The 24214-nt window shown below is 52.0% G+C and overlaps 11 protein-coding genes across 11 annotated transcripts; 7 read left to right on the top strand and 4 right to left on the bottom strand.

Moving 5' to 3' along the window:
- Positions 1–296: 296 nt before the first annotated feature.
- On the top strand, positions 297–549 carry A1O5_10531 (uncharacterized protein; the record flags this gene model as incomplete). Its single annotated transcript, XM_007751107.1, has 2 exons — positions 297–413; positions 496–549. Coding segments are annotated over 2 exons (171 nt in total), but the record flags the coding sequence as incomplete, so codon positions are not given.
- A 1909-nt stretch (positions 550–2458) lies between these two features.
- Positions 2459–3037, bottom strand: A1O5_10532 (uncharacterized protein; the record flags this gene model as incomplete). Its single annotated transcript, XM_007751108.1, has 1 exon — positions 2459–3037. The coding sequence occupies one exon, from the start codon at positions 3035–3037 to the stop codon at positions 2459–2461; it is 579 nt and encodes a 192-aa protein (XP_007749298.1).
- A 399-nt stretch (positions 3038–3436) lies between these two features.
- On the top strand, positions 3437–5091 carry A1O5_10533 (uncharacterized protein; the record flags this gene model as incomplete). Its single annotated transcript, XM_007751109.1, has 2 exons — positions 3437–3637; positions 3709–5091. The coding sequence occupies 2 exons, from the start codon at positions 3437–3439 to the stop codon at positions 5089–5091; spliced, it is 1584 nt and encodes a 527-aa protein (XP_007749299.1).
- Positions 5092–5583: 492 nt separating this feature from the next.
- A1O5_10534 (uncharacterized protein) lies at positions 5584–8982 on the top strand (the record flags this gene model as incomplete). Its single annotated transcript, XM_007751110.1, has 1 exon — positions 5584–8982. One exon carries the CDS (start codon positions 5584–5586, stop codon positions 8980–8982), a length of 3399 nt encoding a protein of 1132 aa, XP_007749300.1.
- Positions 8983–9093: 111 nt separating this feature from the next.
- Positions 9094–9459, top strand: A1O5_10535 (uncharacterized protein; the record flags this gene model as incomplete). The annotated part of the gene is made up of 1 exon (XM_007751111.1): positions 9094–9459. A coding segment is annotated over one exon (366 nt), but the record flags the coding sequence as incomplete, so codon positions are not given.
- A 2107-nt stretch (positions 9460–11566) lies between these two features.
- Positions 11567–12449, top strand: A1O5_10536 (uncharacterized protein; the record flags this gene model as incomplete). Its single annotated transcript, XM_007751112.1, has 2 exons — positions 11567–11595; positions 11642–12449. The coding sequence occupies 2 exons, from the start codon at positions 11567–11569 to the stop codon at positions 12447–12449; spliced, it is 837 nt and encodes a 278-aa protein (XP_007749302.1).
- Positions 12450–13656: 1207 nt separating this feature from the next.
- On the top strand, positions 13657–15339 carry A1O5_10537 (uncharacterized protein; the record flags this gene model as incomplete). The annotated part of the gene is made up of 1 exon (XM_007751113.1): positions 13657–15339. The coding sequence occupies one exon, from the start codon at positions 13657–13659 to the stop codon at positions 15337–15339; it is 1683 nt and encodes a 560-aa protein (XP_007749303.1).
- Positions 15340–16420: 1081 nt separating this feature from the next.
- On the top strand, positions 16421–17468 carry A1O5_10538 (uncharacterized protein; the record flags this gene model as incomplete). The annotated part of the gene is made up of 2 exons (XM_007751114.1): positions 16421–16524; positions 16586–17468. 2 exons carry the CDS (start codon positions 16421–16423, stop codon positions 17466–17468), a joined length of 987 nt encoding a protein of 328 aa, XP_007749304.1.
- Positions 17469–17853: 385 nt separating this feature from the next.
- On the bottom strand, positions 17854–18792 carry A1O5_10539 (signal recognition particle subunit SRP19; the record flags this gene model as incomplete). Its single annotated transcript, XM_007751115.1, has 1 exon — positions 17854–18792. The coding sequence occupies one exon, from the start codon at positions 18790–18792 to the stop codon at positions 17854–17856; it is 939 nt and encodes a 312-aa protein (XP_007749305.1).
- An 870-nt stretch (positions 18793–19662) lies between these two features.
- A1O5_10540 (uncharacterized protein) lies at positions 19663–21624 on the bottom strand (the record flags this gene model as incomplete). Its single annotated transcript, XM_007751116.1, has 3 exons — positions 19663–19893; positions 20053–21331; positions 21419–21624. The coding sequence occupies 3 exons, from the start codon at positions 21622–21624 to the stop codon at positions 19663–19665; spliced, it is 1716 nt and encodes a 571-aa protein (XP_007749306.1).
- An 808-nt stretch (positions 21625–22432) lies between these two features.
- On the bottom strand, positions 22433–23181 carry A1O5_10541 (uncharacterized protein; the record flags this gene model as incomplete). Its single annotated transcript, XM_007751117.1, has 2 exons — positions 22433–22694; positions 22745–23181. The coding sequence occupies 2 exons, from the start codon at positions 23179–23181 to the stop codon at positions 22433–22435; spliced, it is 699 nt and encodes a 232-aa protein (XP_007749307.1).
- Between the last annotated feature and the right edge of the window lie 1033 nt (positions 23182–24214).

The raw sequence follows: 24214 nt of genomic DNA on the forward strand, positions 1-24214 counted from the left end.
TTGACTTGACTTACTAAAACAACATCTCACACTCAAGCAGTGGTCAATCATGGCTGGTCCAACACGTATGTATATGTTCTTATGTTCGTACAGAGATCCAGCAATGAGCTTGAAGCTGACGCCGGTGTTGAAACAGCTCTCCGCCATGATCCCGCTCTCGAGAAATATAACCGTACGTGCCCTTTTCACCCATTCGAAGCCACCTCCATACCTGTGAAGGACCCCTTGCAACGTTGATAGGCACTTCAGATCACACATGAGCTAGCCAAGGTACAAGGAACTGACTGCAAGTCGCAGAATTGAACAAAGAGCGGTGGAGATACTTCCGCTGGACGCCTCGCACAGCTTTCATTTCCTTCATGTACGCTATATTTGTACCTTCGGTCGTTGGATACGCCTTTGCAAAAACAGATGTAAGTCAGAGCATCAGGTTGTTGGGTTCTGCGGACTTAAGGATAGGACCGCGATGGCTAACTGAACGTCTGGAATGGATAGGGCAAATGGGACATGCGCGCGAAGCTCAGGGGTGATACAATCAGCGAGTTCTAAATTTTGCAAGGAAGAGGTTGACGGGGAGACCACAAAATAAAAAGAAAGAAAGTTGTACATATGCGCAGCATGGATACTGTGTGGAATTGAGAGCTCGGCTGCCCATGGCTGGAAGCTTCACTCCACCGGCAATAATACAAGCCTAGGACAGATTTTCGTATACTCCCGTGACGAACTTGGTCTCGAAGTCAACAACCTCCCACAAGTCCTGACTGGTCGCGTGCGAGTTCCCTGTGCTTCATGCAATATGCACGAAGCAAGATTCTTTCCCTGTTTTCTGTCCATAACAAACTGCATCAAGAGTTTTCCCACCAAGGTAGGATGGCAAACCGGAGATTCCCTCCTTCAGTCTAGTCCTGACGACCCCCGAACTCGAGGCAATGCCCCGGTACCGTCGGTTTCTGTGAAGCCGTATGTCATGAATTGGCACTTGCGCAACAAAGATTACCCACCTCGATCTGAGGTACCCCTTGAGTACCCGTAGGAGGCCTTGCAGAAGTCCGAACTCCTTCGCCGCGAAGCTCTGTGTCGTAATCAATCAGGCTACTTGTCGGATCACATTCAAATCCTCATAAAACCGAGGTACGGGATCTTTAGATTCGCAAAATCGCAGGGGGCAGGTGGGCTGATCTCTCCGACCCAAGAGCAGGTTAAGTAATCTCTGACTAACAGCCAAACTCGGCAAAAACTGTTCCATTTGCTGGTATGCCTCCTGGGTTTCTTGACAAACAAATAGCCACTTTCCACGCTAACCGGCCAGCTTGCGTGGAATAATGAAGAGAGGCCCCAAGCGACATATTGCAAAAAGGGCCTGGATGAGACATGTCCTCCAACGAAATACGATGACAAATCCACACCTACAACACGGGGTGGATATGTATGTCGTCTATCTTCCAGGTCAGTGGAGCCTCCTTTCCCTCGGCTGTGTGAGCGGTTCTAGCCGACCGAGTATAATTGGACTCATGATCAGCATTCCCTGTTGTCCACGCAACACGGCAGAAAAGAAAGATTGCCCCACGAACCCCAGTGTCCACCGATGAGACTATGTGTGACAGTGCCGAAGACAGCCTGAGCACAGGATTGAACATGCTCACCAAGCGCCATGGTGGTCAAATCTGACTCTCGGTATTAGATCCCAAGCTATTCAAGGGGCAATGCTGTTCAACGATCTTTTGCCGAAGCTAAGAATTGAAAATGTACACTTGTTGGGCAAATACATACATACAACAGAAAGATCGTTCATCAGCGAAGGCAGGCTCACACCGATGTCGAGGACTCGAATTGCACAAGTTGATGAGTAGCTGCTGCGTCAATAACCGGCTCGAGACAAGATTGGGAAGTATTCCTGCTAGCTCTAGCACCACTTATTCATGCACAGACCGGCATGGATGATCAAACGACCACACTAAAGTGGAGTAAAACCACGGAATGTAATCGCCGAATGCGCAATTGCTGCATTCGTTACTCCTTCGTCAATGAGATGAGCGACTTCCGCACATGCGCGGGTTCGAAAGGTAACGGTGAAGGCTGGCCTTGTTGAACATGTCCCTTGATCATGCAACTGGCTGACTGGAGCAGCAGAAAACTGGCAATATTGGGTTTTGTTGGTCAGCCAAGCCGAGAAGTTTGGCGAATGCCATGGTTAGGCAGCCCATACATGATGGATATACGTTTTTCAACCCTTTGTTCGTGGAGCCAGAACATGCTGCAAACAGTCATCCCCAGGTCGGTGGATACAGTGTCACCAAATATCTTAGTCTATCGCCGGAAAATCATAATCTAGGCATGGCTGCATGGTAGACTTGCTAATGAACAAGTTGATGCTAGTGTCTTGATGCCCATGGCATTGTTCACGAGCCAGCAGGTCAAGGACACCCACGACTCAAGCTCGGGGCCTCACTTTCATCCCCTACAAGCGCTTCCACATCCCAAGATGTTCAATTCCTTCCTCGTCCCATCGGCCCAGGCTTTCGTCAGTCACAAAACCCAACTTCGCGTACATTTTCTCCACAGCGACCTGGGCATGGCAGAGAACGAGGCCCTTCCACCCCGTAGAAACCTCATCCCTGTGTGCAGCAAGCCATTGAAGCGCTTCCTCGGTCAGAAGCCGGCTCAGTCCTTTCCCCCTATGATTGGCCATGGTTGCCACACGCCCGAGCTTGATGTATGGTTCTTCATTCGGATCACTGGGGCCATTTGGGTGAGGATCATGTGGCGGAGGAACGATCCGTATGACAGAAACTGGCTCGTTTGGACCTGACTTTGTCGAACGATAAGCGACCCAGTGCCATGACCTAGGGTCGTCCTCATCTAGCTCTGCCTCCAAGGCGCAGTTTTGCTCGTCGCAGAAGACCCTTATGCGAACTTCCATGGCATCAAGGAATATTTTTGGCGCCGCTCTGGGTCGAGGATCTGCTGGGAAGCCGTTTGGTGCTACCACGGCGCCTGGAGGCGGTAGCATTAAGACTCTGTATTGCGAGTGCGCCATGAGGAGACCCACACACAGATCTGTTTTCCCTGTGTGTCCCCAATAAGATTGTTAAGGGTCAGATACGAGAGTGACATCTAATCGTCCTATGATTTTCCTATGCTTCCTTTTAAAGGTGTGACTCAGATCTGCGATACACCGGATCCAGGCATCAAGGACTGTCGAGCTGCATCGTCGAGCACGGGGTTTTTGGCTCGCGGTCAAGTCATAAAGAGTGAGAGTACCGGGTATGCCTAAAGGTGCAAAATTTGGGTTGAGGCCGAGGCTGAGGCTAGCGAGGCTGGGAATGGAGCACGGTGATTGGCTTGGAGTGGAGCCAAATAATTTTGCTACAATTGGCTTTATGTCCGCAGGTGCCGATATCACTTTGAACGGTTCGACCTGCGACAACCCCATCAGATGTCTCTCTATTACGATGCCGCGACGGTGCTTACCGCAACCGCGCAAGGGGGCTCTTTGAAGTCTCGAATCTATGGGAATAAATCTGGATTCAAATCCAAGCCCGCACACATCTACGCGCTGATTTCAGAGACTGCAAAGTACGACCAGTTCTTAAAAGAGGTCGTCGACAATGCGGGCCTCCTGGTTCAGGAGCGAAAGGTTCGACATGAATCTCCCTCGATTTTTCGTGTCTCTGCTGACTGACTCAGCCTCTCGGCTTTTCCGAATAGTTGACCCCAATCCTTTCGTTGCTTCTGGTCCATGATCATTTCTTCTCGAAGAGCGGTCTCGCGGCGCCCTCTGCGCACCCCCTCCGACTAGCAATCGAAAGGAATAAAGCAAGGCTGCAAGCAGAATTCGCAAAGGCCAGGCTGCGGAGAAGATGCGCAACGCTAGACGATCTGCGAAGAAGTCTGCTAGCAGAAAACCCGCGGGCATACCAGTCTCAGCCAAGATGGGTCCGTATCAACACATTGAAGACTAGTTTCATGCAGGAGTCTGCTACGACTTTCGAAGGATACAAGTCTGTCGCGACCATCATGGAAGTAACTGATTCCTTCGGTACGGAAAAAATTCTGTCGATTGACCGGCATGTTCCAGATCTAATCGCTCTGCCTCCAGAGGCAGACGTGACAAAAACACCAGCTTACAGGGACGGAAAACTCATTTTGCAAGACAAGGCTTCTTGTTTCCCAGCATACATGCTCCTCGGAGAACACGATGACAGCTCTCACATTGGCTACTGCATAGATGGCTGTGCAGCACCAGGAAATAAGACTTCTCACCTCGCGGCACTGCTTGCTAAAATGGAGAGGACAGAAAGCAAGGTTTTTGCGTGCGAGCGGGATCCCAATCGGTCGAAGACCCTGATATCCATGATGCGGAAGAGCGGAGCGGATGCTGTGATCGTCCAAGCAAGTTGTGACTTTTTGACTCTTAACCCACATGACAGCCAGTACAAGAAAGTCACACATCTTCTCCTTGACCCGAGTTGCTCCGGTAGTGGAATCATCGGGCGTGAAGACATTCCTATTCTGGCACTACCTGTTGATGGAAAATCTGAAAAGGCACATCCGACGAGTTCTCGAAATGCTTCGAGGAAGAGAAAAAGAGATCATGCTCACGAAGGACCCGCGGAAGATACGAATGAAGCAGAAGAAACGAGGGCCGTTGCGCCGGATAGCACAAGGTTGCTGAAACTGTCGAATTTGCAGACGAAAATCGTTGAACACGCTCTTTCTTTTCCAGCGGCTGTCCGAGTAACCTACTCGACCTGTTCAGTGCATGTGGAAGAAAACGAGGCCGTTGTGTCCCGAGTGTTAAGCTCCAGGATTGCAAAGAAAGGGAATTGGCGTCTGCTGCGGAGGGAAGAACAGGTTTGTGGGCTGCGTGAATGGGCACATCGCGGTATGCACATGTCAGCGGACGCAGCAAACTGCTCTCCAGCCTTGATCGAGGCGGATCGCGAAGCGTGCATCCGGTGCAATCCAGGCGACGACGAGGGGACTATGGGATTTTTCGTATGCTGTTTTGTCCGTGCTCCGCCTCGAACACCGTGTAAAGCGTCCGATACCCTACACGGGGAAGAGAGCTGGGAAGGCTTTAGCGATTAAGGACTTGCAAGTCAGACAAGAACTGCTGAGAATGGTTGTTGTGGTGGTTCTGATAGGAACCTAGCTACCTCTACTTGTCTTCGAGCACAACTACTCCGTCCTCGGTCCTGCTTGAATATACACAACCACCAGCCATTCATACGCAGTGCCAAGCCCCGTCTTAACCTCAATTAGCACTGGCCGATGGACATGGCAAGGCCTGGCCTCCTACAGCAAAATCTCCTCATCTCACCTCATCCCTTCACTATCGCCCCATCTCCATAATACAATAGCCATATATTTTGCATCGACAATCGCACCAACAATATGCTCGCCCGGCACTAGCGCACCTGCAATGAGAAGATAGAGCCATAGGCTGCCTTAACATCCTGCAACCGCATTTGTCAGCCCACCCACGTCCACGAAAGACCGCTAAGGCACCCTCGGTAACGGTCCAGAGAACAACTTAACAGCCAATATCGAGCTCTAGCATCTAGACAAGCTCTCCATACAATGTTTCAGTTCAGCGCTGGCCAGCAAGGCAGTGAGACTACCATTTTGAACGACCCTCGACCAACCTCGAACCACATCAGAATCGAAAAACGTCAAATCACAAGAAACCGGACCAGCTATAGTTGCCTTACGTGTCGAAGGAGGAAGGTCAAGTGTGACAAGGCACGTCCAATCTGTGGAGGTTGCCAAAAGGCGAACGAAGATTGTTTCTATAGCCAGGACGATGCCCCGTCGACTTCTGCCCAGCCTAATCTGCCGAAGGATGATGGCGGACCGGCCTGGAAGAAGCGAAAGTCGAGCCCCATGAGACAAGATTCTCTGGGGACAGCTATCGGATCAGATGGCCCCAGACCACCTGCTGATCTCAAAGCTATCGAAGAGCAGTTGCACCGCCTGACCAAAATGTTTGATGCTCTTCGCCAAGGTAATGGAAACGATCTGCGACTGAAAGAGTTGCTCACGCCCGAGCATTCAACCTCAGACTCGGCATCCGATGGACCCCAGCCAAGGTCAAGTCTAAGTCTAGACATGTTCCAGTCCAACACTCACGGACTGGCGAAGGAACCTTCTGACCTTAGCATGCCTCTATCAAGCTTGAGACTAAGCAATGCTGAATCGAGGACCGAAGACCCATTTTGGAACCATATCTCTGACGAAATCGATCAACTCAATCATCTGATGCGACGTCGCGACAATACTTATGCAAGCTCAATCAGTCCAGAGAACAAGCAGTGCGACAGGCCGCGAGAATGGGCCCCCCAAGTCGAAGAAGGCCCTGAGCAAGAAAAAGACGACGTCTCGAACCCGACTGATTTCCACAAAGAAGCTGGAGGAAAGGTCCTGGAGAGCCTCGACCCGGACAGTGATTGCCTAATCTGTCGCCTAATGCCATTCTCTAAGTCCAGTCTTTTGCAAAGTATCCCAATCAAATGTACCCCAGCAACCGCCGTACAGCATCTGGTGGAGAACTTTCCAACTAGACCACAGAGTAACGTTCTTTTCAGATGTTGGCTGTCAGGAGTGTATCCGATTTTGGGGCTTCTGCTGCCTTTGGAAATGAGCAAGAAACACGAAGAATTCTGGGATCAGGTCGAGTCGAAAGGCTTCTCAGACTCAAATCTTGCTGATTTGGACTTTTTGGCTGTGATCCACGCGATATGGTATGCGGGATCACTCAGTATTTCAACCAAGGGCCTTCGGCAATGGTTTCCTCACGTTTCAAGAGCCAGACTTAGCACCCGTTTCCACGATCAGGTGGTGTTTTGCCTCCTGCTGGGTTCGTTTGCTCAGAGAGTCAGCCTGTACAAGCTCGCGGCCTTGGTACTCCTGCAAAGCATGCCGATAGCTGAAGAAGATCCTTTACAAGGCAGCCTGTATCTGTCGTTGGCGGTAAGATTGGCGTTGACCATGGGTTTACACAGAGAGCCCACGCTGTTCGAATTATCTGTGACGGAGGAAGGTATGCGACGACGGCTTTGGTGGCAAATTATCCAGCTGGATATATCTCATGTTGTCGCAAGTGGTTACCCATCCCAAATCTCCGAGAAGTTTTGCGACACGAGAATCAGCTGCGAGGACAGGGATTCTCGTTCGTCCGAGTATGGGTTGAGAAGCACCACTTCGGACAACCCGTCGAAGAATTCGTCACCTTGCAGCGCAATATCGAATGGAGAGAGCGGAAATCCGAGATCTTTTCGTACTCTGTCACTTGTATCAAGAGGGAAGTCGATAATGGCATGTGCCACGCGAAGCGTTGTGTCCATACATCTGGAGACGAAAAAGCTCACGAATGGAGACGTGCAAGAAATGAAAAGAATCATGACTGAAGCGGGAGATCGAGTCAACGATATTATCAAATCAATTCCCAGCAAAGGCCTGCCAGAAATGGGATTCGTTCCAGATGCGCCAAGAGAAGTGCAGCAGCGTGCAGCAGATACTGATGTGTTGATGGGCAGTCCTATCACTTCGAACGATGTCGCGTACTACAAGACCTCTGTCAACAACGCCGACCCCTCATGGCCTTTGGCAGGTTACTATCGTCAGAAGCAAGCGGCTTACAACAAATGGGCACGGATTCACTTATCTATGTTGATTGACAAAGTCCACTGTGTTGCGTATGCGCCTTTTCTGAAGAATACAAAGAGCAAGCTGTGGGACCTGGGTAGACAATGCGCACTACACAATTGCCACAGTTTCCTGAGAAAATTCATATCGATCGCAACCGATCCAGACTTGGAACCTTTCCGATGGGGCTGGCCTGCAACTTACGGCCCCCTCCATGCGGCTTTGATAATTCTCGTTGATCTTTACGAAAGGCCCAATAGTGTTGAGGCACCCAGATCAAGAGAATTAATTGACAAGGTATTTGCACTGGCTGCGCCTGGGCACGGGATTTTCGGCGGCCCTGACGGTGTTACCGTACAAAGACCGCTGCGAGAGGGCGGGGTTGAAGCCTGGGATATGCTGCGAGGCCTTCGCTCGGCTGCCTGGCAAAAAGCAGGACTCGATCCCACAGTCCTCTGGACAGAGGCTGATCAAATCGAACTTGGGGTGGCTGCCCCATTGACAGATGCGCAGAAAATTGCTCAGAGTATCCGCGAAGATTCAATATATGACAGCGAAACCCCGACCGTGCAACCCACATCATGGGCAACAATCCCTCCACAAGCAGAACAAAAGGCAACGGAAGAAGGCGTCGGATACATCGTTAATCTGGCCCAAAGAGAACTCGGTAGTGAGCTCAACGAAGCGCAGGGGCCCCTTTGCACCCAGGCTATGCGTAGCCAGTTGCGTCAAACTTTCGAAGGCGATTCGGGGTTAAATGCTGGTCGAGTATTGGCACGGCGGGAAGGCCAGCCAAGAATGCCATTTCCACTCAGTAGGCACATGGAGAAGTGCTCTGGTAAGGTAGCCGCCAGCGACACTGCATCAGTTCAAGTCTTGCCGCTCCATTCGCACATGCCTAGAGCAGAGGGGAAGCCCACTCCTTGTCTCACTCAGACAATACCACTTTTGGACGGGTATGGATCGAGAAATGGGACGCAGACAATTCAGCAAAAGTCTTACGGATCCGGTCAGCACAGTTGGGGACAAGCGCCCGCCAGTGCCGTGAACGGCACACAGCAGGACTTGTTCAACGATCAGTTATCCAAGAAGCAAACCCCAGAGGCGTACCTCCCAAATGGCTATGCGAATGGTGACAGCGAGGCGCTGCCCAATCACAGTAATGAAGAGTCACACAAAGACCAGAGCTTTGTCTATACCGAGTTACACCAGGGTGACACAGATATGAACATGGGCTTTGACTGGGAACGCTGGGATGCTGTATTCGGGCAATACTCTGGATTCACTGATTTGATGGATGATGTGACAGCATGGAGTGAGTATCTCGATCAGTGACATTCTATATAGTTGGATAACTCGCTGCTTGTTGACCTATAAAACCTGCCTTCCCGAAAACGGATCTGGATATACATGCGACTTCCTTATCCTACCGACTTCAGATGCAAAATGGAACTGGATGGAGACCAAACCACCAACATGCCACCCAGGGATCTATTTGACTATTCGAACGTGGTGACGTTCGCGGCCGGCGAAGGGAACAGTCTGCAGTATTTCGCATTCGACGGACCCCGACTCTGCTCTGAGTCTGCATACTTCGACGAACGGCTGCATGGAGGCTACCCGGAGACAAGGACTCGACATTTCGATTTCGCAGACATCAGACCTGCCGTCCTTGCATGCATGCTGTGCTGGTACCGTGGCTGGATTTGTGTCTACTGCGACGAGGACGATGGTCATGTAACTGAAGCATGCTCCCTAGCAGAGAGATGCCGCATTCCGCGGTTCAAAGAGTATCTAGTCGAGAAGATGGAAGTACGAAGCAGCACCAGGGGTACAGAAAAAAGCACAACGTGACTGTCCATCGTGGATCTTCGGAGACGACGAAAGAAAATGTTCTTGCCATTGACCCCGGGGTATTGCTTTCACAGATCGAGATTAAAGGTGGCACAGAGCAGGACAAAAGGCTTCATTCCGCATCCGTTCGGGCGGAGAAGGTTTTACTTAGCAACGATGCTTATTGATCGGCTCCCGCGGCCGGGATTTGGATGGACGGGACTGACTGCTACTGGGCAGAACATTTCCTGGCAACCGCATGTTGATGTCAGTGGTGTCGCCACAAAGTCCTCTGTGAGACTGCCACGAACCGTATCAGCTGCTCGTCAGTCTGCAACGGAGCGTTTCATCAACACAAAAGAACATCAAATGTTATGAGCGACACGCACAACGTTCCGAGCATCTTTCAACTTGTTGCTTTCGTCTACTGAACGATGCGGATACTGGTGCTTTATCGATGTCCGTCTTCTACGCCTGCTCACAAGGGCTTCTGGAACCTGTGGGATGGCCTGGGTCCTTTACGCAGCAATCAAGCATCTGTACATGGCTACCCTATGTTGGTCGAAACGGATACACATCAACTAGACTTTGCGGATACGCCGTCCACTTCCTACCACCGAAAGCTCTGGCTAGGACAATGACACCTGCTAGAAATGATCAGGTCGCCACATAGTACAACGAGGGAAGAGGATTCTACGGAACTCATTGCCAAACAACACAATTGGGCTGGCCCCTTGTTCATGCACAACTGGCCATTCACTTTCCGACGATTTCAGTTCCTTCTCAAAAAGTCTGTTGTTTCTTCCACCGCAGTCATAATGGATGACTGATTCCGCGCGAGTATTGTCCAACTCCTCATATTCCCACAGTTCGCCGCGCTTCCCTGACTTGTCACCCTGCTCTTCCGACACCGCTGCCAACCTGCAATATCCTTGACCAACTGATTCTCGTACTCAGAGCAAGCCATGCTGGTCTACGAGCCCCGTGCCGCCAGGATGGTGACCGAGGGCGGCAACGAGAGCGTCTGGTGTGCCTTCACTGGTGGTGTGAGTCTCTGGGATTTCCATCACTTCTTTCAATAGCTGTACACTGGTGCCATACTTGAGAAGATTGTTGAGCGCGAATTCGTGGATCTCTGGTGTCTAGCCGAGAAGCTAGAGTCAGCTGGTTTCCAAGAGATATCTCAGGGACAAGGGTAAAGAATGCTTTGGAGAATGCGACTATCTATCCTGGTTTGAGGATCTTGCCTACATCCCCCTGACCGGAGATGACGTCGAGCCCCGAACGCTTAGAGTACATACTAGAAGGTATGACGAGCAAGATTGCTACTTCCAGATGGAATAGTTTCATTGAGAAAGGCGGCGAAAGATGGACGGGTTTCATAAGGATTGCAGGCAATGAGGCGAAAACAAAAAGTAGACTTCGTGCCTCGGCTCATCCATCTCTGGACAACTTGGAAGGGAGCCGGGTCATCCTACGAAGGACACCACCTGCAATTGAGATTGACGGAAGGAGGCCAGGAAGGCCGTGATCAAAAACTTGTGAATGGCAGGCGGGTGTGAGATGGGAACTTCCCGCTGTGTCCTGATTGAGCAGTGTGAAGACGACCATCTGCGAACACCGTACAAGTTGAATCCAGCAAAACGAAACACCTGGGCTCTGCTCGATGATGTATTCGCTGTATACTTGGTCGGTCTTTACGTTCTTCGATGCCAGATGCCTGTGATAGCCCGGAGGAGGGTAAAACAGCGTGCAATCCATATTCTGACTTCACCATGAAATGAGCTGCTTCTCGCCCGATGATCATCAAATTTTCTTCAGCGAAGCTCGGCTGACTACTTCACATGTAAACATTGTCCTCTGTCGTCAATCATCTTTTCATCTTGCTGTCCGACTTGCTTCATACTTCACTTTTCCCCGAAGACTATCGCCAAGCAGCAAGTAAGTTCCTTTCACTGCCTTCACTTTAACCTGAAGCTTTGAGCTTCTTGGTCTCTCTTCTCCTCAAACTGACCAAGCACGCACACAGCTGGAAGCCTCCTTCCAGCTCCTCAGCCCATCTCAGAACTAGCGCCGGAAAGAAGCCATGGCAGCACCACCGGCGATGACTTCCAAGTGAGTAGACAAGTGTCTGAATAACTGAGGCATCACTGACTTCCAGAAGTCACGCTCGAGCCCCGGTCATCAAGGTGATCGCGGGCGAAGACGAGATCTTCGGCGAAGACGACCCTGACGTCCCGCTCAATGTCTTCCATGTCAGCAAGTCACTGCTGCTAGAGAACTCCAAGTACTTCGCCATCATCCTCGATTCATCCCCCGACCGTACCACCGTTCGTCTCCCGACCCGAGACCATGACGTCCTCGCCGACTGGCTCGACTTAATCTACCAAGGTGCTCTCAATAAGTCCACCAGCAGCAAGCCCCTGACATTCGATGACGTGGAGCGCTACTTCAAATTCGCAGACTTGGTGGGTTCCGAAAAGCTCAGAAACACCGTCATGGATTCTATGCAGGACGTGCCGCTGGATCACTGGGACTTGCGATCGCTGTGGACCCTGGATGCCCACTACCCCTCCCTCGAGGACCTGTGCCACTATGTCCTCGAATGCCTCGCGTATAAGATCGTCATGGATGGCTGGGCCGATTTCACTGCGGCGGACCGCGATTGCGAGGGGAACATGTGGTACGATTTCGTCAGTAACATGAACAACATCGAGTTGCTGAATGCGCTGCTCCTGAAGGTGGATGAGCTGAGCATGCTGAAAGACAAAAACATGCTTGTGGCCCCCACGGATCGCAAGGATTGCAAGTTGCATGAGCATGCAAGTGACGACACAAAGGCGAAGTGCCCGAGAAAAGATTGGCGACCGTGGAAAGCCGTGGTGTCGTACAAGAGTGAACTCGTGAACGGCCACAGCGACGTGGTGGCACCGAACGGTCATGGGCGAACAGATCCTGACCTCCTTTGAGCACGGCCTACATAGTGCAAAAACTACCTGTTAGGTCGAGCCTGAACAACAGACCTGGCCGCGGGAACATGATTTGAGGGAAAGGTAAACCAATGTGGGCAGCTTCTTCTTCCCGATTTGCTTTGAAAGCATCTGGCTGGTGGAGGCGTGGGCTGGCTTGATAGGGATACGGCACAGCATAACGCGAGTTGATGTTATGTAGCTGCTGGTCGTTTCTTCAGCACGCAGCATGGAGCATAGAGCATGGTAGAATCTGACGGAGAAGGAAGAAGAGCCTCGCTCGCCTCTTCGGCGAGGTTCGATATCTTGAGGGCGGCGGCTGGACGGTGGGTGGCGAGATCTCGTGCGTCTCCACGCGACTCTCCCGAGATAGACTGTCTAGTCCTGCTCAAACACCAAAATCATGGCTTTCTTTGCACTGACTGCGTGAGATCCATACTTGCACATCTGACGGAGAAAAGAGGAAGGATCAAGAAGGATGTACCGCCTTGAGCACTTGGTATGTACAGTACTGGTACCTCGGCCCCGTCCCGAGATTTACCCCTAGATCGACATACATAAAAGTACGGTCAAGGTACGGTAACCCTTTTTGCCCTCTCTCCACGATTTCTATCTGCACCTGCTGTGTATGCGCATTGTTTGAAGTACAAGAGTTACATGTACGGCTCTTCGTACTGTGCTGACCGAGCTTGTTGCCGGGGGGAGGGTAGATTATGGCGATGCCATCGCGAGGCACCTTTGTGCGCTATTCCCACACCCGTGGATGGACTTTGTGACTGAGCCAGGTTGAAATCGACCGTTTCTATGCCAAAAATGTGCGACGGCGAGATGAAGATCAACGCGGCTGCCGCATTTGCTTGGATTGCTGTGCACGCCTTGCCAAAGTTCCCTGCATTAGCTTCAGCCGTCCAAGCGAGTCCATCAGTAGACAATCGCCAAAGTTGATTCTTCGGACATCATGGGCTTCGATTGGATGGTCCGGCGAGAAGACGCCTTCCTGTCTGCCTCGCCAGACGTTCCCAGTTGGAGCTTCCCAAGGGCGATTGCTCAATTTCTCAATTTCTCGAATTTCATTTAGCACGTTGCAAACCCCTTTCGCTCCTAGAGGTGATCAGCTATGAGAACCTGGATCTCGCCGTCGCCTCGATTCGACAACGATCTGCTCGATAAAAGGTCCTCATCATTTTGATATTGCTGGCACCGCACAATGCGGCTGATCAACACTCGAACTCTGAAATTGGAATCGTTCGATGATGATAAGATTCCTGTCTACGCGATTCTCTCACACAAGTGGGAAGACGACGAGGTTATATTTCAAGACATGAATGAAGACGGCTTGACACAAAAGAAGGGCTACAGAAAGATCTCTGAGGCTTGCAAACAAGCTCGGAAAGACGAACTGGGGCACATCTGGATTGACACTTGTTGTATCGACAAGACCAACAATTCGGAACTCTCACGGGCCATCAACTCTATGTACCGGTGGTATAAGGAGTCGAAAAAGTGCTATGCATATCTCTTTGATGTATTACACTCCAAGACTAATGCGGTTGTTGGTTCCAGCTTCGAGAAGAGTGTTTGGTTTACCAGAGGCTGGACTCTGCAAGAACTCCTGGCGCCTCGTGAAGTGCATTTCTTCGACTGCCAGTGGAACGCAATAGGCACAAGGACATCTCTCTTTCTACGGGTTGCATCTATAACGAGAATTGCTAAGGAAGCCCTACTAGGGACACCTCCGGACTTCTTCTCGGTTGCACAACGAATGTCTTGGGCGGCAGGGAGAAAGACCACATGTATAGAAGATGTTGCATACAGCCTCATGGGGATCTTCAACGTCAGAATGGCAATGTTATATGGAGAAGGATCGGAGGCGTTCACAAGGCTGCAGAAGAAGATCATCAAGTGCTCTGTCGACCAGTCTATTTTTGGGTGGACACGTTCCACCTCACAACCGCAACTATTGGCGCCATCTCCCAATGACTTCAGAGACTGTACCGATATTGTCCAGCATCTGCCACTGACCGGTCCAAGCCCGTATTCAATGACAAATGTGGGTCTGAAAATCAAACTGCCCCTGATCACCTGGTCACTATATGTATACCTGGCGATCCTGTATTGCGGTCCATCTTCTGACAAATACACCGGCATCTTCCTGTACAAGGTTCAGACAGGATTCTACGCAACGACTACCGTGAACCAAATCCCATTCACCGACATCTCCCAAGGTCAGCTCCGGATTCTGCTTGGGGGCCGAACGTACAGTGGAGATACCGCGACAAAAGTTCTTGTGCGGAAGAATGGTGAACCCGAAATCAGCCGCTTGTATGGATTTCACCTGCAGGCCGTTCGGGAGTGGAAAAAGGCATTTCACTGCCGGAGAATGCGGGTGTACGCACGAGGCTGGAACAAGCGGGATGAGGTCTTGGAAATCCCCATAAGAGAGAGCGGCACCGCCGGCGTCATCGCATTTTGGCAACGAAGCAGGTCAAAATTTACCTGTTATGTGCTAAAGCTGGGATTCGATTGGGCTTTCAATCCGGTCTGCATGCTTGCACGGTATTGTTCGCCGAAGCCGAACAGAAAATTCTACGTGCCCCGAACTTCGAAAGAGATAGAGAACCACGTTCTAGATTCATCATGGATCTCTAGAATGCAAGAGGCTGACGCGCTCAAAGACGCGGCAATCGATTGGATCTGCCGATATGGAAAACTTGATGACAACAAATGCTGGCACTTCAAGAAGCTGACCTTGGACTCAGGACAGCCATTTGAAGTGGATGGGACTGATTTGCAGTTGGAATTCAAATATGAGTGGAACGTGAAGGAATATCAAAGGGCTTGGACAATTAAGTTGGGCTGCCGCGAGAAGGACCAGTGCTTGACGCAGTGATCAAGTGCCAATCACTGTCCAGAACAGATCACAGATCCGGCTCTTGTCGGCCGCTTGAAATACCACACGACCGTTGAGCTACAGGCCATTTGGCTACGTCGGTACCGCATCGCAAGCTGAGGTACAGGACGAGGTGGAATGTACGAAAGTGATCATGACCCGAAGCCTAACGTCTCCCAGCTTCGTTGATGGGGGTTTCCAAAAGTAATGGCCTGGCTATTCCGTATATATATGTCTCCATAAATTAGAATGTGTCAGATACAAGAATTTAGCCACGTTTCGAGTTATGTAGATCGACAGATTGTGAGCGAGCATCAAGGCTTTGACCGTAGCACTCACGGCAAGCCCAGCATACGGACGTGTAGAGCCCAAGAGATGACAACCTGATTCTAGCTTTGATATAGCTAGGTACGGTACATGCACAGAGAAGAGACGAATAGGTAGGGAAGGGACTCTTCCACCTAGAGATCCTCTGTACTTTTTGCTGGTCATTCATTGGGCCGAGTGAGGGCGAGGCTGAGGGAAGCAAAGGCGTTGATACATACTAGTTCATCATACACATACACAGACAGATCACAAGCCAAGGAAAGCTACGAAATATCACTACTTACCTACCTAGGTAGGGAGGGAGGTATGTATCTCATAGACTAGAAGGTGAGCCGAAGATCAAGATCGAGGGAAAGCAGCAAGATCAAGCCGTTTGATTCACGACAGAGTGACAAACCGTGTTAATTCACTACTGAGTGACACGATGAGAGTGAATTGATTCTCGAATTTGAGAAGTGAGTCCCTGGTATTTAAAGGACCTCCTTTCTCCTTTTCCTCCTCTTCTTCCCCTTCTTCCTCCTCGTCCTACTCCTCCTCGTCTACTTCGTCATATCAGCTCCTTCACAAGTCCCAGCACCGAACAGCTCTCGATCTTTGAATTGATTTCAATATATCTATCACATAACATTGTCACGCTGTCAATTCAGCCGTCTATTTCATCCCCCTTGTTTCATTCTCCGTTGCGGAGCTTGTATGCGCTAAATCGAACCGACGCCCCTGAAGTTGTTTGAACTCCGTACCTCGCGCTATCAAGATGTCGTTCACCGGTCCCTCGCCCCTGGCTCTTCCGCCGCCTTCTGCCGGGGTGCTCACGCCGCCAGGAGTGCGGGAGTATCTCGAAGCCATGAACGTCGAGAGGTCAGTTGGTTCACAGGCCGTGCGCCTTCGAAGCCGGTTTCTGACTTGAATGATGATGCAGCTCAGACAAGGTCGAGATTGTAGCTGGTTATCGCGATCGAAACAACGCAGCGTTTCATTACTTCGTTTCAACTGCGGCGATCCTCGAGACTTGCACCGTTCTTCAACCAGAACTCCGCGTCGACGAGGATGGCACCTATGAGTACTCAAAACCCGAAGAACTCCTTGTCAAGCAGGACGGCACCTCGATGTACTCATTCTCTTTTCAGCCTTCACAGCTTGACGCCACTGCGATATTCGGATTGTGGCTCGGTCTCCATAACAGCTGTGATGCCCTGGTCCAGACAGGGTTTGATGACCTGATTCGGTACAAGTTCAGTCAGATTCCAGGCCTTGTCGTCAACTGCTGGATGGTGGCGTCGACAATGGGTTCGCAGCCATTTAAAAACTACCTGACGAGCATTGGAGTTGAAATGTCCGACGATGACTATGATGTCATCATGGGCCTGGTCAATCGTCTCGTCCGGGCAGGATATCCCGGTTGCTCTGTCGTTGGCGCCCTGCTTGAGAATCTGGCTTTTCTGATCGTCAAACACGAGCTAGACCTCAAGACATACCTTCACGACTGGATGCAGCATGGCGCACTGATGAAGGAGAGTCCTTCTCTTCTCATCAACTTCCTGCTCACAGTCGAAGAGTTGCAGGGCCTGAAGGACCGCGGATTGCCTTACCATCCCGTTGATCGCCTCTGCTGGAAATGGCACATGCACAGGAGCATGGAGGAGCGGAGAGCGTGTCCCAACTTCAAAGAGGACGAGGGACCCGTGCTGGACGCGAGTGACGATGAAGAGCAACTCAACGTTCGTTTCACCGGACGTCCTGTCGAACAGGAATTCCATGAAGGCTGGGCCCAAAGGCGAATGGATCGTGCTCGAGAAATTTGAGCATGAGACCAAGTGCACAGTCGGTGGCGTGGTGGCATGGCAAGACGGTCTCGAGGCTTGACCAACAGGATCTTGCACCAAGAATCCCGCTGCAAGTGCACAGGGAACGACACGAAGAAGTTGCTGCATGGACATTCGCATGGACATTCGATGAGAAGAGGCTCGGAAGTGCACTGAGAAGGCGATTTGAGAAAAATCCCAGGATGCATGGTCTTTGTTCAGCATGGGTTTGACGGAAGCAAGAGCGCACGCGCGCGCCCCAGGTGGGAGAGCCTTTCTTGCTCCCAAGAGCTGCGTCACTTTGCTGGAAGTTTTCTGAGTTTCAGATTGATTTTGAGAGCCATGATGCATGGGAGAGCTGCAATCAATCACGTATGTGCCAGAATCAAGTCTTTTTCTTGTCTTTCTTTTTCTTACCACTCGACTCTCCGCCTCCTCCACCACCGCCACCGCCCATCATACCACCCAGGCCGCCCATCCCGCCCATGCCGTTCATCATGCTCTGTAGCGCGTTTATATCGGGCATGCCTCCTCCTCCTCCTCCTCCACCGCCTCCAGGCCCACCAGCGGGTAGATGACCCTGGCTCTGCGCGTGCCTCAGCTCCTCCATGGCCTCCTTGAAGAAATCGTCCCTGACCCCACCTCCACTCACGGCCGACGAGTGCACGGGGAGGATCGTGCCCATCTTCCACCCCCGGGGCACCGCGACCTCTGTCTGCAAGAAGTTCTCCGGGATCGGCAGCCCCTGCAGTCGCAATTCGAGAGGTGCCTCCTTTGTCGTGGGGTTCTCCTTCAGCCACTTGCCAATTATGGTGTACAGGTGCGCTTTGCTCCGTATCTGGCTGTTGAGCGGTGCGTGTGTGTCGGGGTCTTTCAGGAGCAGCTTGACCCGCCCCGGGTTGGCCCAGTCCTTGGGGTGCGTCTTCTCGGGTTCAAACGCCATCCTGAACACGTTCTCGCCGACCGCGAACCGCACCGCGCACAGAACCTGCCAGGCCAGCGGGTTCGGGATCGCCAGCTGCGACGACACCCGCCGCCCCTGCTTTTTTGACCGGGTGCTGTCAAAGTACACCGGGTATAGTGTCTGGAACCGCTTGATTTCTTCGCGGGTCTGCGGGCGGATTTGGGGCGTGGGGGCAGGAGGGGGTCGGAAAAGCGTCGGGTTCGTCCCTAAAGAAGAGGAGGAGGGCGATGGATGGGTTTGTGAGGAGTGGCTTGCGGCGGCGGGACGGATGATGTGCTCGTCCGAGTGTGGGAGGAAGTCGGATGGGTCGTCAATGTCTGGGTCCGAGTCGGACAGCTCCTCGACTCGTGCGTGCGACATTGCGGGGAGGGAGGATGCTAGTGTACGGAGGAGGTGTCTGATGTTTGATGGCGTTCATCAAAACGGCCTAATTGCACGGATAGGTCGTAGCTTGCGTAGGGTAGATTCAGATGAGGTTCGAATTCGGATTCGGACTTCGAGTTCAGGCTCAGGCTCAGGTTCAGATTCAAGTCAAGTCCACTTGTTAGAATCGAGCAAGGTGTCCCGCAGCCCCACCGGAGGGTGTCTCAATTTCTCCAAATATGTGCGGAAAATAGGAATTCAATGTGAATTGAACCCCCCCGTTTCCAACGATCGGATTGAATCAATTTGGGGGGCTCACCCAGCAAGGCCAGATAGATGGATGTGATGTGGGGAAATTTCGAGGCTGCCCTCCAAAATGCGGGCTTGGCATGGGCCCCCACTCACTCTTACAGTCTTACAGCCTTGCGTACCAAGACGGAGGATATTTATGTTCCTTGGCTCAGCCTTGTCATCCATTCGACACTCGTGCGCCAGACGGACCGAATACCATTACAAGCTACGCGGTTTCGGCCCGCTGATTCCACTTTGTTCGTGAGGAAGCTCGTGAGATTCAGCGATACTGGTTCTTTCCCATCTTCACAGAGTCCGGAAAAGGCTAAGAAAACTCAATCTTCCATCTCAAGCTCGGTCTAGATACATACATTTACAACTCTGCTGCCAACCGTGCCCTGTCGCGTCGCCATATTATCCATCCATTCGTCCGTCAGCACCCACGATCTCCCGGATCTTACCCTCATTCTTACTCTCAGCAGCGGACGGCGCGCTCCGACCTTCGTTAGGTACATACCACACTACACCAAGCTACCTGGGTACCTACCTACCGTACATGTGTGCCCAACTACGGAACTACTCGATATCCCAAGCCTCGTCCTCGTTGTTCCTGATATACGGCACAGGCAAGTCCGCAGGGCCGTACTTTGTCTCGGTAATGGTGAGTCCGTTGCCCAGGAACGCGAATATATTGCCGGGGTCACTGTACTGGAGGTCGTAGTGCTCGAAACGGGGCCGTTTCATGAACTTGAGGTGGTGGAAGAGGCTGCCTGGCCAGATGTACACACGGCCATCCTTTTTGTTGTCCTATTTTGATCGATTATCAAGGTTAGCGTCACACCGCTCCGAACGCAAAACTAACTCCAAACCAAAACAAAGATGGACGCTCCAACTCTCGATTTCTGACCAGGTCGTGCGAAGATAGGAAAGAAGGGAAGAGAGAGGTGCAGAGAGGCTAAAACTCACTTTGTACCAGCTCTTACAGTCCTCAGCCCAGACGCTGTTTTTCCGGTGCCATGCGTCCATGTAGAGGTTCAGCTGTGTGGTCGGCTCCTGCTTGGGCATCATCCACCGGATCCCGTCCTCCTGCATCTTCCGACAGCACTGGAGGATATATTCAATGTGTACCTCGTGGCTGGGCAGCACGCACCCTTGTCCCCAATTGCCCCGCGGACCGTTGACCACGAAGTAGTTCGGAAACCCGGGGGCTGAGATCGAGGCGTACACGTTCGGTTCCTTCTGGTCCTGCATGACCTGGCCGTTCAGGCCCGTGATTTGAAAGTGAGGGAGATATGCGACGTAGAACCCCGTGGCGCAGGCTAAGATGTCGACTTTGTGTTCCGTGCCGTCGCTGGTGACGACTCCTTCGGGTGTAACTTTGACGATATCGTCAAACACACAGGTCACGTTATCGCGGATCAGCGCTTCCAGGTAGCCCTCCCCGGGGGTCAATCGACGACAGCCTGGGCTCCACGCGGGGATGAATCTCTGCTTTAGGTCCTCTCTGTCCCCGAGTTTCCGCGCCATGTCATCTTGCAAAAACTTCTTTGCCGCGAGATTCATCTCGGATCCGCGCAGGAACATGCGGAAGATGCTTGCCACCGAGCGCTCCACCTGCTGTCGATACTTCAAATGGTACTCTGGGTCGTCGCGAAACTTTTGCTTTTCTTTTTCCGTGTACGAATGCTTGCCTGCGGCTTGCGGATCTTGGGCCTCCGGGTCAGCCTCTTTGTTGGAAATGGACCCAAATGGCGTGGCGATGTACGTCTCATTGCGGATGAAGACGGTAACGTGCTTGGCCGTCTCCACCAGCTTGGGCACCATTTGGATGGAGCTTGATCCTGTCCCGATCACCGCGACGGTCTTGCCGGCCCAGTCGATACTGGTGTCCCAGTTGGCCGAATGCGCGAGGAGACCCTTAAAGTCATGGAGTCCCTCTATGCTGGGCCACTTCCACTTGTTGATGACTCCGGCCCCGTTGACGATGACATCGCAGGTGTCGACGAAGGTGCTGCCGTCTTTGCGCTTCAAGTCAACATTCCATTTCGAGGTTTTCTCGTCCCAGGTAGCGGCCACGACTTCGGTGTTCAGCTGAACATACTTCTCCACCCCGTACTTTTTGGCAAACCTGAGAAAATACTCCTGGATCTCGTGGCTGTAGCTGTAATAGCCGCTCCACTCGGCGTTTGGCTCAAAGGGATACGTGTAGGTGTGTGCCGGGATGTCACAAGCACAGCCAGGGTACCTGTTATGTTATGGTGTCAGAGCCTTGGGTCGCTTGTAACGAAATCCGTTTCGCTACGGGATGGGCTTTTTCAGGATTCAGACCGACCTGTTTTCATACCACGTGCCTCCAATCACCTCGTTCTTCTCATAGCAGATGAGTTCGTAGTTTTGCAGCTGTTTCTCGGCCTTGTGCGCGAACAGAAGACCCGAGGCACCCGCGCCGACATGGATGATTTTTATCGGCTGCGGCGTGCACTGCGGATAGTCGGGCACATCGTCCGCCGTGTATGGCGCTTCGTCGATAAGAGGCATTATCGTTGTATTGTTGCCGTGGTGGTGGTGGTGGTGGCGGTGACAGAGGAGGGAGCGAACAAGTCTAGACTCTAGACTCTACTCGACAGCTGAAGAGACACGATATATGCTCTACCTTCCCTGGTACTCCGTCTGCTTTCTAGTCAAAGAGAGATTACGAGTAGTATCAGTGAGCATGAGTTCGTCGAACCGCGCTCTCGACTTTGCACAGTGTCAGGCACCTACCTCTCAGGCGTCCAAGGCCAAGGGTCATCGAAAACGAGGACCATATTATCTACGTCCGTAAGACCCCATGTACCGTTGGGAGGCCGCATTGTCCCTCGGGTGTCCCTACCTGTACTCTTGGTCTCTTCTCCTATCCAGGCATGTTTCCAAGTCCGAAAGTGTACGATACGTTTGGAGCGGGGTCAATCTTGCCGAGGTCAGATGTCCAAAAGGGAAATACCTGCAGGGCAGCGGGGCACGAGGCTGCCCAACTACCAAGCGAAACGCACACATTGGTGGTCTTTGATACCCGATTAGTTAACCTACGCAGTAAGGCGGCTTTCGAGTGAGATCATTCTCCAGTGTCGGCATACGAATATCTAATATCAACCTGCGTCGGTCGCAGGGACCCCAACTTCTCGCGAGTAGTGGGGGAAAAAAAGTGCAAACCAGAAGATAAGCGATGCGAATGGACTTCAAAATGCGTGCGCGTCTTTTATCGTTCTAAAAAGGGGGTACTCAAGTGTAAGAATACTCCAAGTGCTGCATGCGCCCCGACCCAGATCCCATGAATACTCCCCCCCCCTTCTTGCGTGACATCTATTCACAAAACAGCTGCAACACCGGCAGCGACAGCCCCAAGGACCATCAGTCCGTTCGACACCATGTTCACTCCGGCGGCGTTGCCAGAAGCGGAGGCGCTGGCGCTGGATCCTGTTGCACTGGCCGTTGAAGAACCGGAAGCACTACTGCTGCTTGAGCTGGCGACAGCGGCACCAAAAATGCCACCTTGAACGGTTTCCGGGGAGGAACCCTGGGCGTTTTGGGCGGCAGATTTGTATGAGGACAGCGTGTTGCCGCTTGACCTGCATAATGATCAGTATACGGGTTTGCATGGTGACGCAGCGTTACTTACGGGGGATTCACAACCATAGCCATTCCACCCTCGCAGTGGCCAGTGGCCGAGCAATAAAGCCACAGTGGATCAGTGCTGTTGATCTGAATCCGCCACACATCCCCATCGTTAGGGAATCCCGAGTACACGCCCGCGCTACCACTGATTGGTACGCAAGGGGCATTGAATGAACTCTGCGCAACACTGTGGCCAGCGCCGAAGGTGAATTCAACCCAGTCGCCTTGTGCGGCGGTGACAGTGTCTGGTGTGAAGGTGAGGCCGGGTCCGACTTTGACAGAGTGAATGCCCGAGGCAGAAGAGGCGGCGGCGGTTGCAGTGGCTGACGACATGGCAGAAGTCGAAGAGCCAGAACTGCCGTAGTCGTACTGAGGTTTGGCGAGGACGGATGTGGCCAGCACACCGAAGATGAGGGTTGTTGATGAAAATAAGGATTGCATTTTGTTGTATATGATATGGATTGTCTGTTGCGACTGGATGAGAATGGGTTTAAATCAAAGTAACTCTGTTACGAGAAATCAAGAGATGGTAAAGCAGGTTCAACTTTTCTTGGTCGTGGAATTCGTCAGGATGGGCGATGGAGAGCTGGAGCAAGAACCTCTTCCACAACCCGGAAGGTTCTAAGCTCTTTATATACCATAAACATCTAGTCAGGGGAATTCCGGCATAGAGGAAAGACGTGAACAGGCCAAAATTAGCCAAACAGGGACTGTTTGAGCAGCCTGGCTCGGTTCCTGAGCGGCGAATGGCAGATATGGATGTGGACATGGCGAGAGTGGAGAGCACAAAAGGGAATCTGGCCGACGCGCAACCTCCTCGTGCCCTAGCGACTCAAGACTCTTGACGTTTGAGGTTCCCCCCGTGAGGTTGACGTGTAGATGGGAAAGGAGAAACAGGCAAAGGAAAGTCGAAGGATCGATGAGCGCTGGGCCGCGTGCATTCTCCGAAGTTGTGACCCTAAGGCGGCTAGCGGGAGAGACACGGTCCAGGGGACAGATTGGGCCAGAGCAAGCGCCTGTTTGGCCTGGTGGCCCATGGATCGCGAGGGGACTGGAAGTGGACGAAACGCATTGGAAACACGAACCGCAGCTCCCGTATCAGAACACGAGCACCATCGCATCACCACCATCACCACCATCACCACCATCACCACCCTGAACTCCTGAATCCTTCTGGACCCCAGCGCAGACTAGCCGGTTGCGAAGAGAAAAAGAAAAATGACTTTTTTTTCTTTCTTGGCCTCTCAACCCACAGGCTGATGGCGCACGACGGAGGCAACACCCTGATGAAAGAGTTGGGAAAAGCTGGAGGTTGAAAATAGAATTTTGGTGTTGTTTGTCGATGGCTAGCCTTTGAAGCCGTCGAAGAGGACAACGGAAGAGGAAGGGGAGTGGATTCGCGGACACGAGGGAAGCGCCCTAGTGTGAGGCAGTTAGAGAATTGGCAGAGCGGCAGGTTACCTCGTACAGGCAG

Source organism: Cladophialophora psammophila (genome assembly GCF_000585535.1).
Source record: "Cladophialophora psammophila CBS 110553 chromosome Unknown aczJe-supercont1.20, whole genome shotgun sequence".
Taxonomy (NCBI): Eukaryota; Fungi; Ascomycota; class Eurotiomycetes; order Chaetothyriales; family Herpotrichiellaceae; genus Cladophialophora; species Cladophialophora psammophila.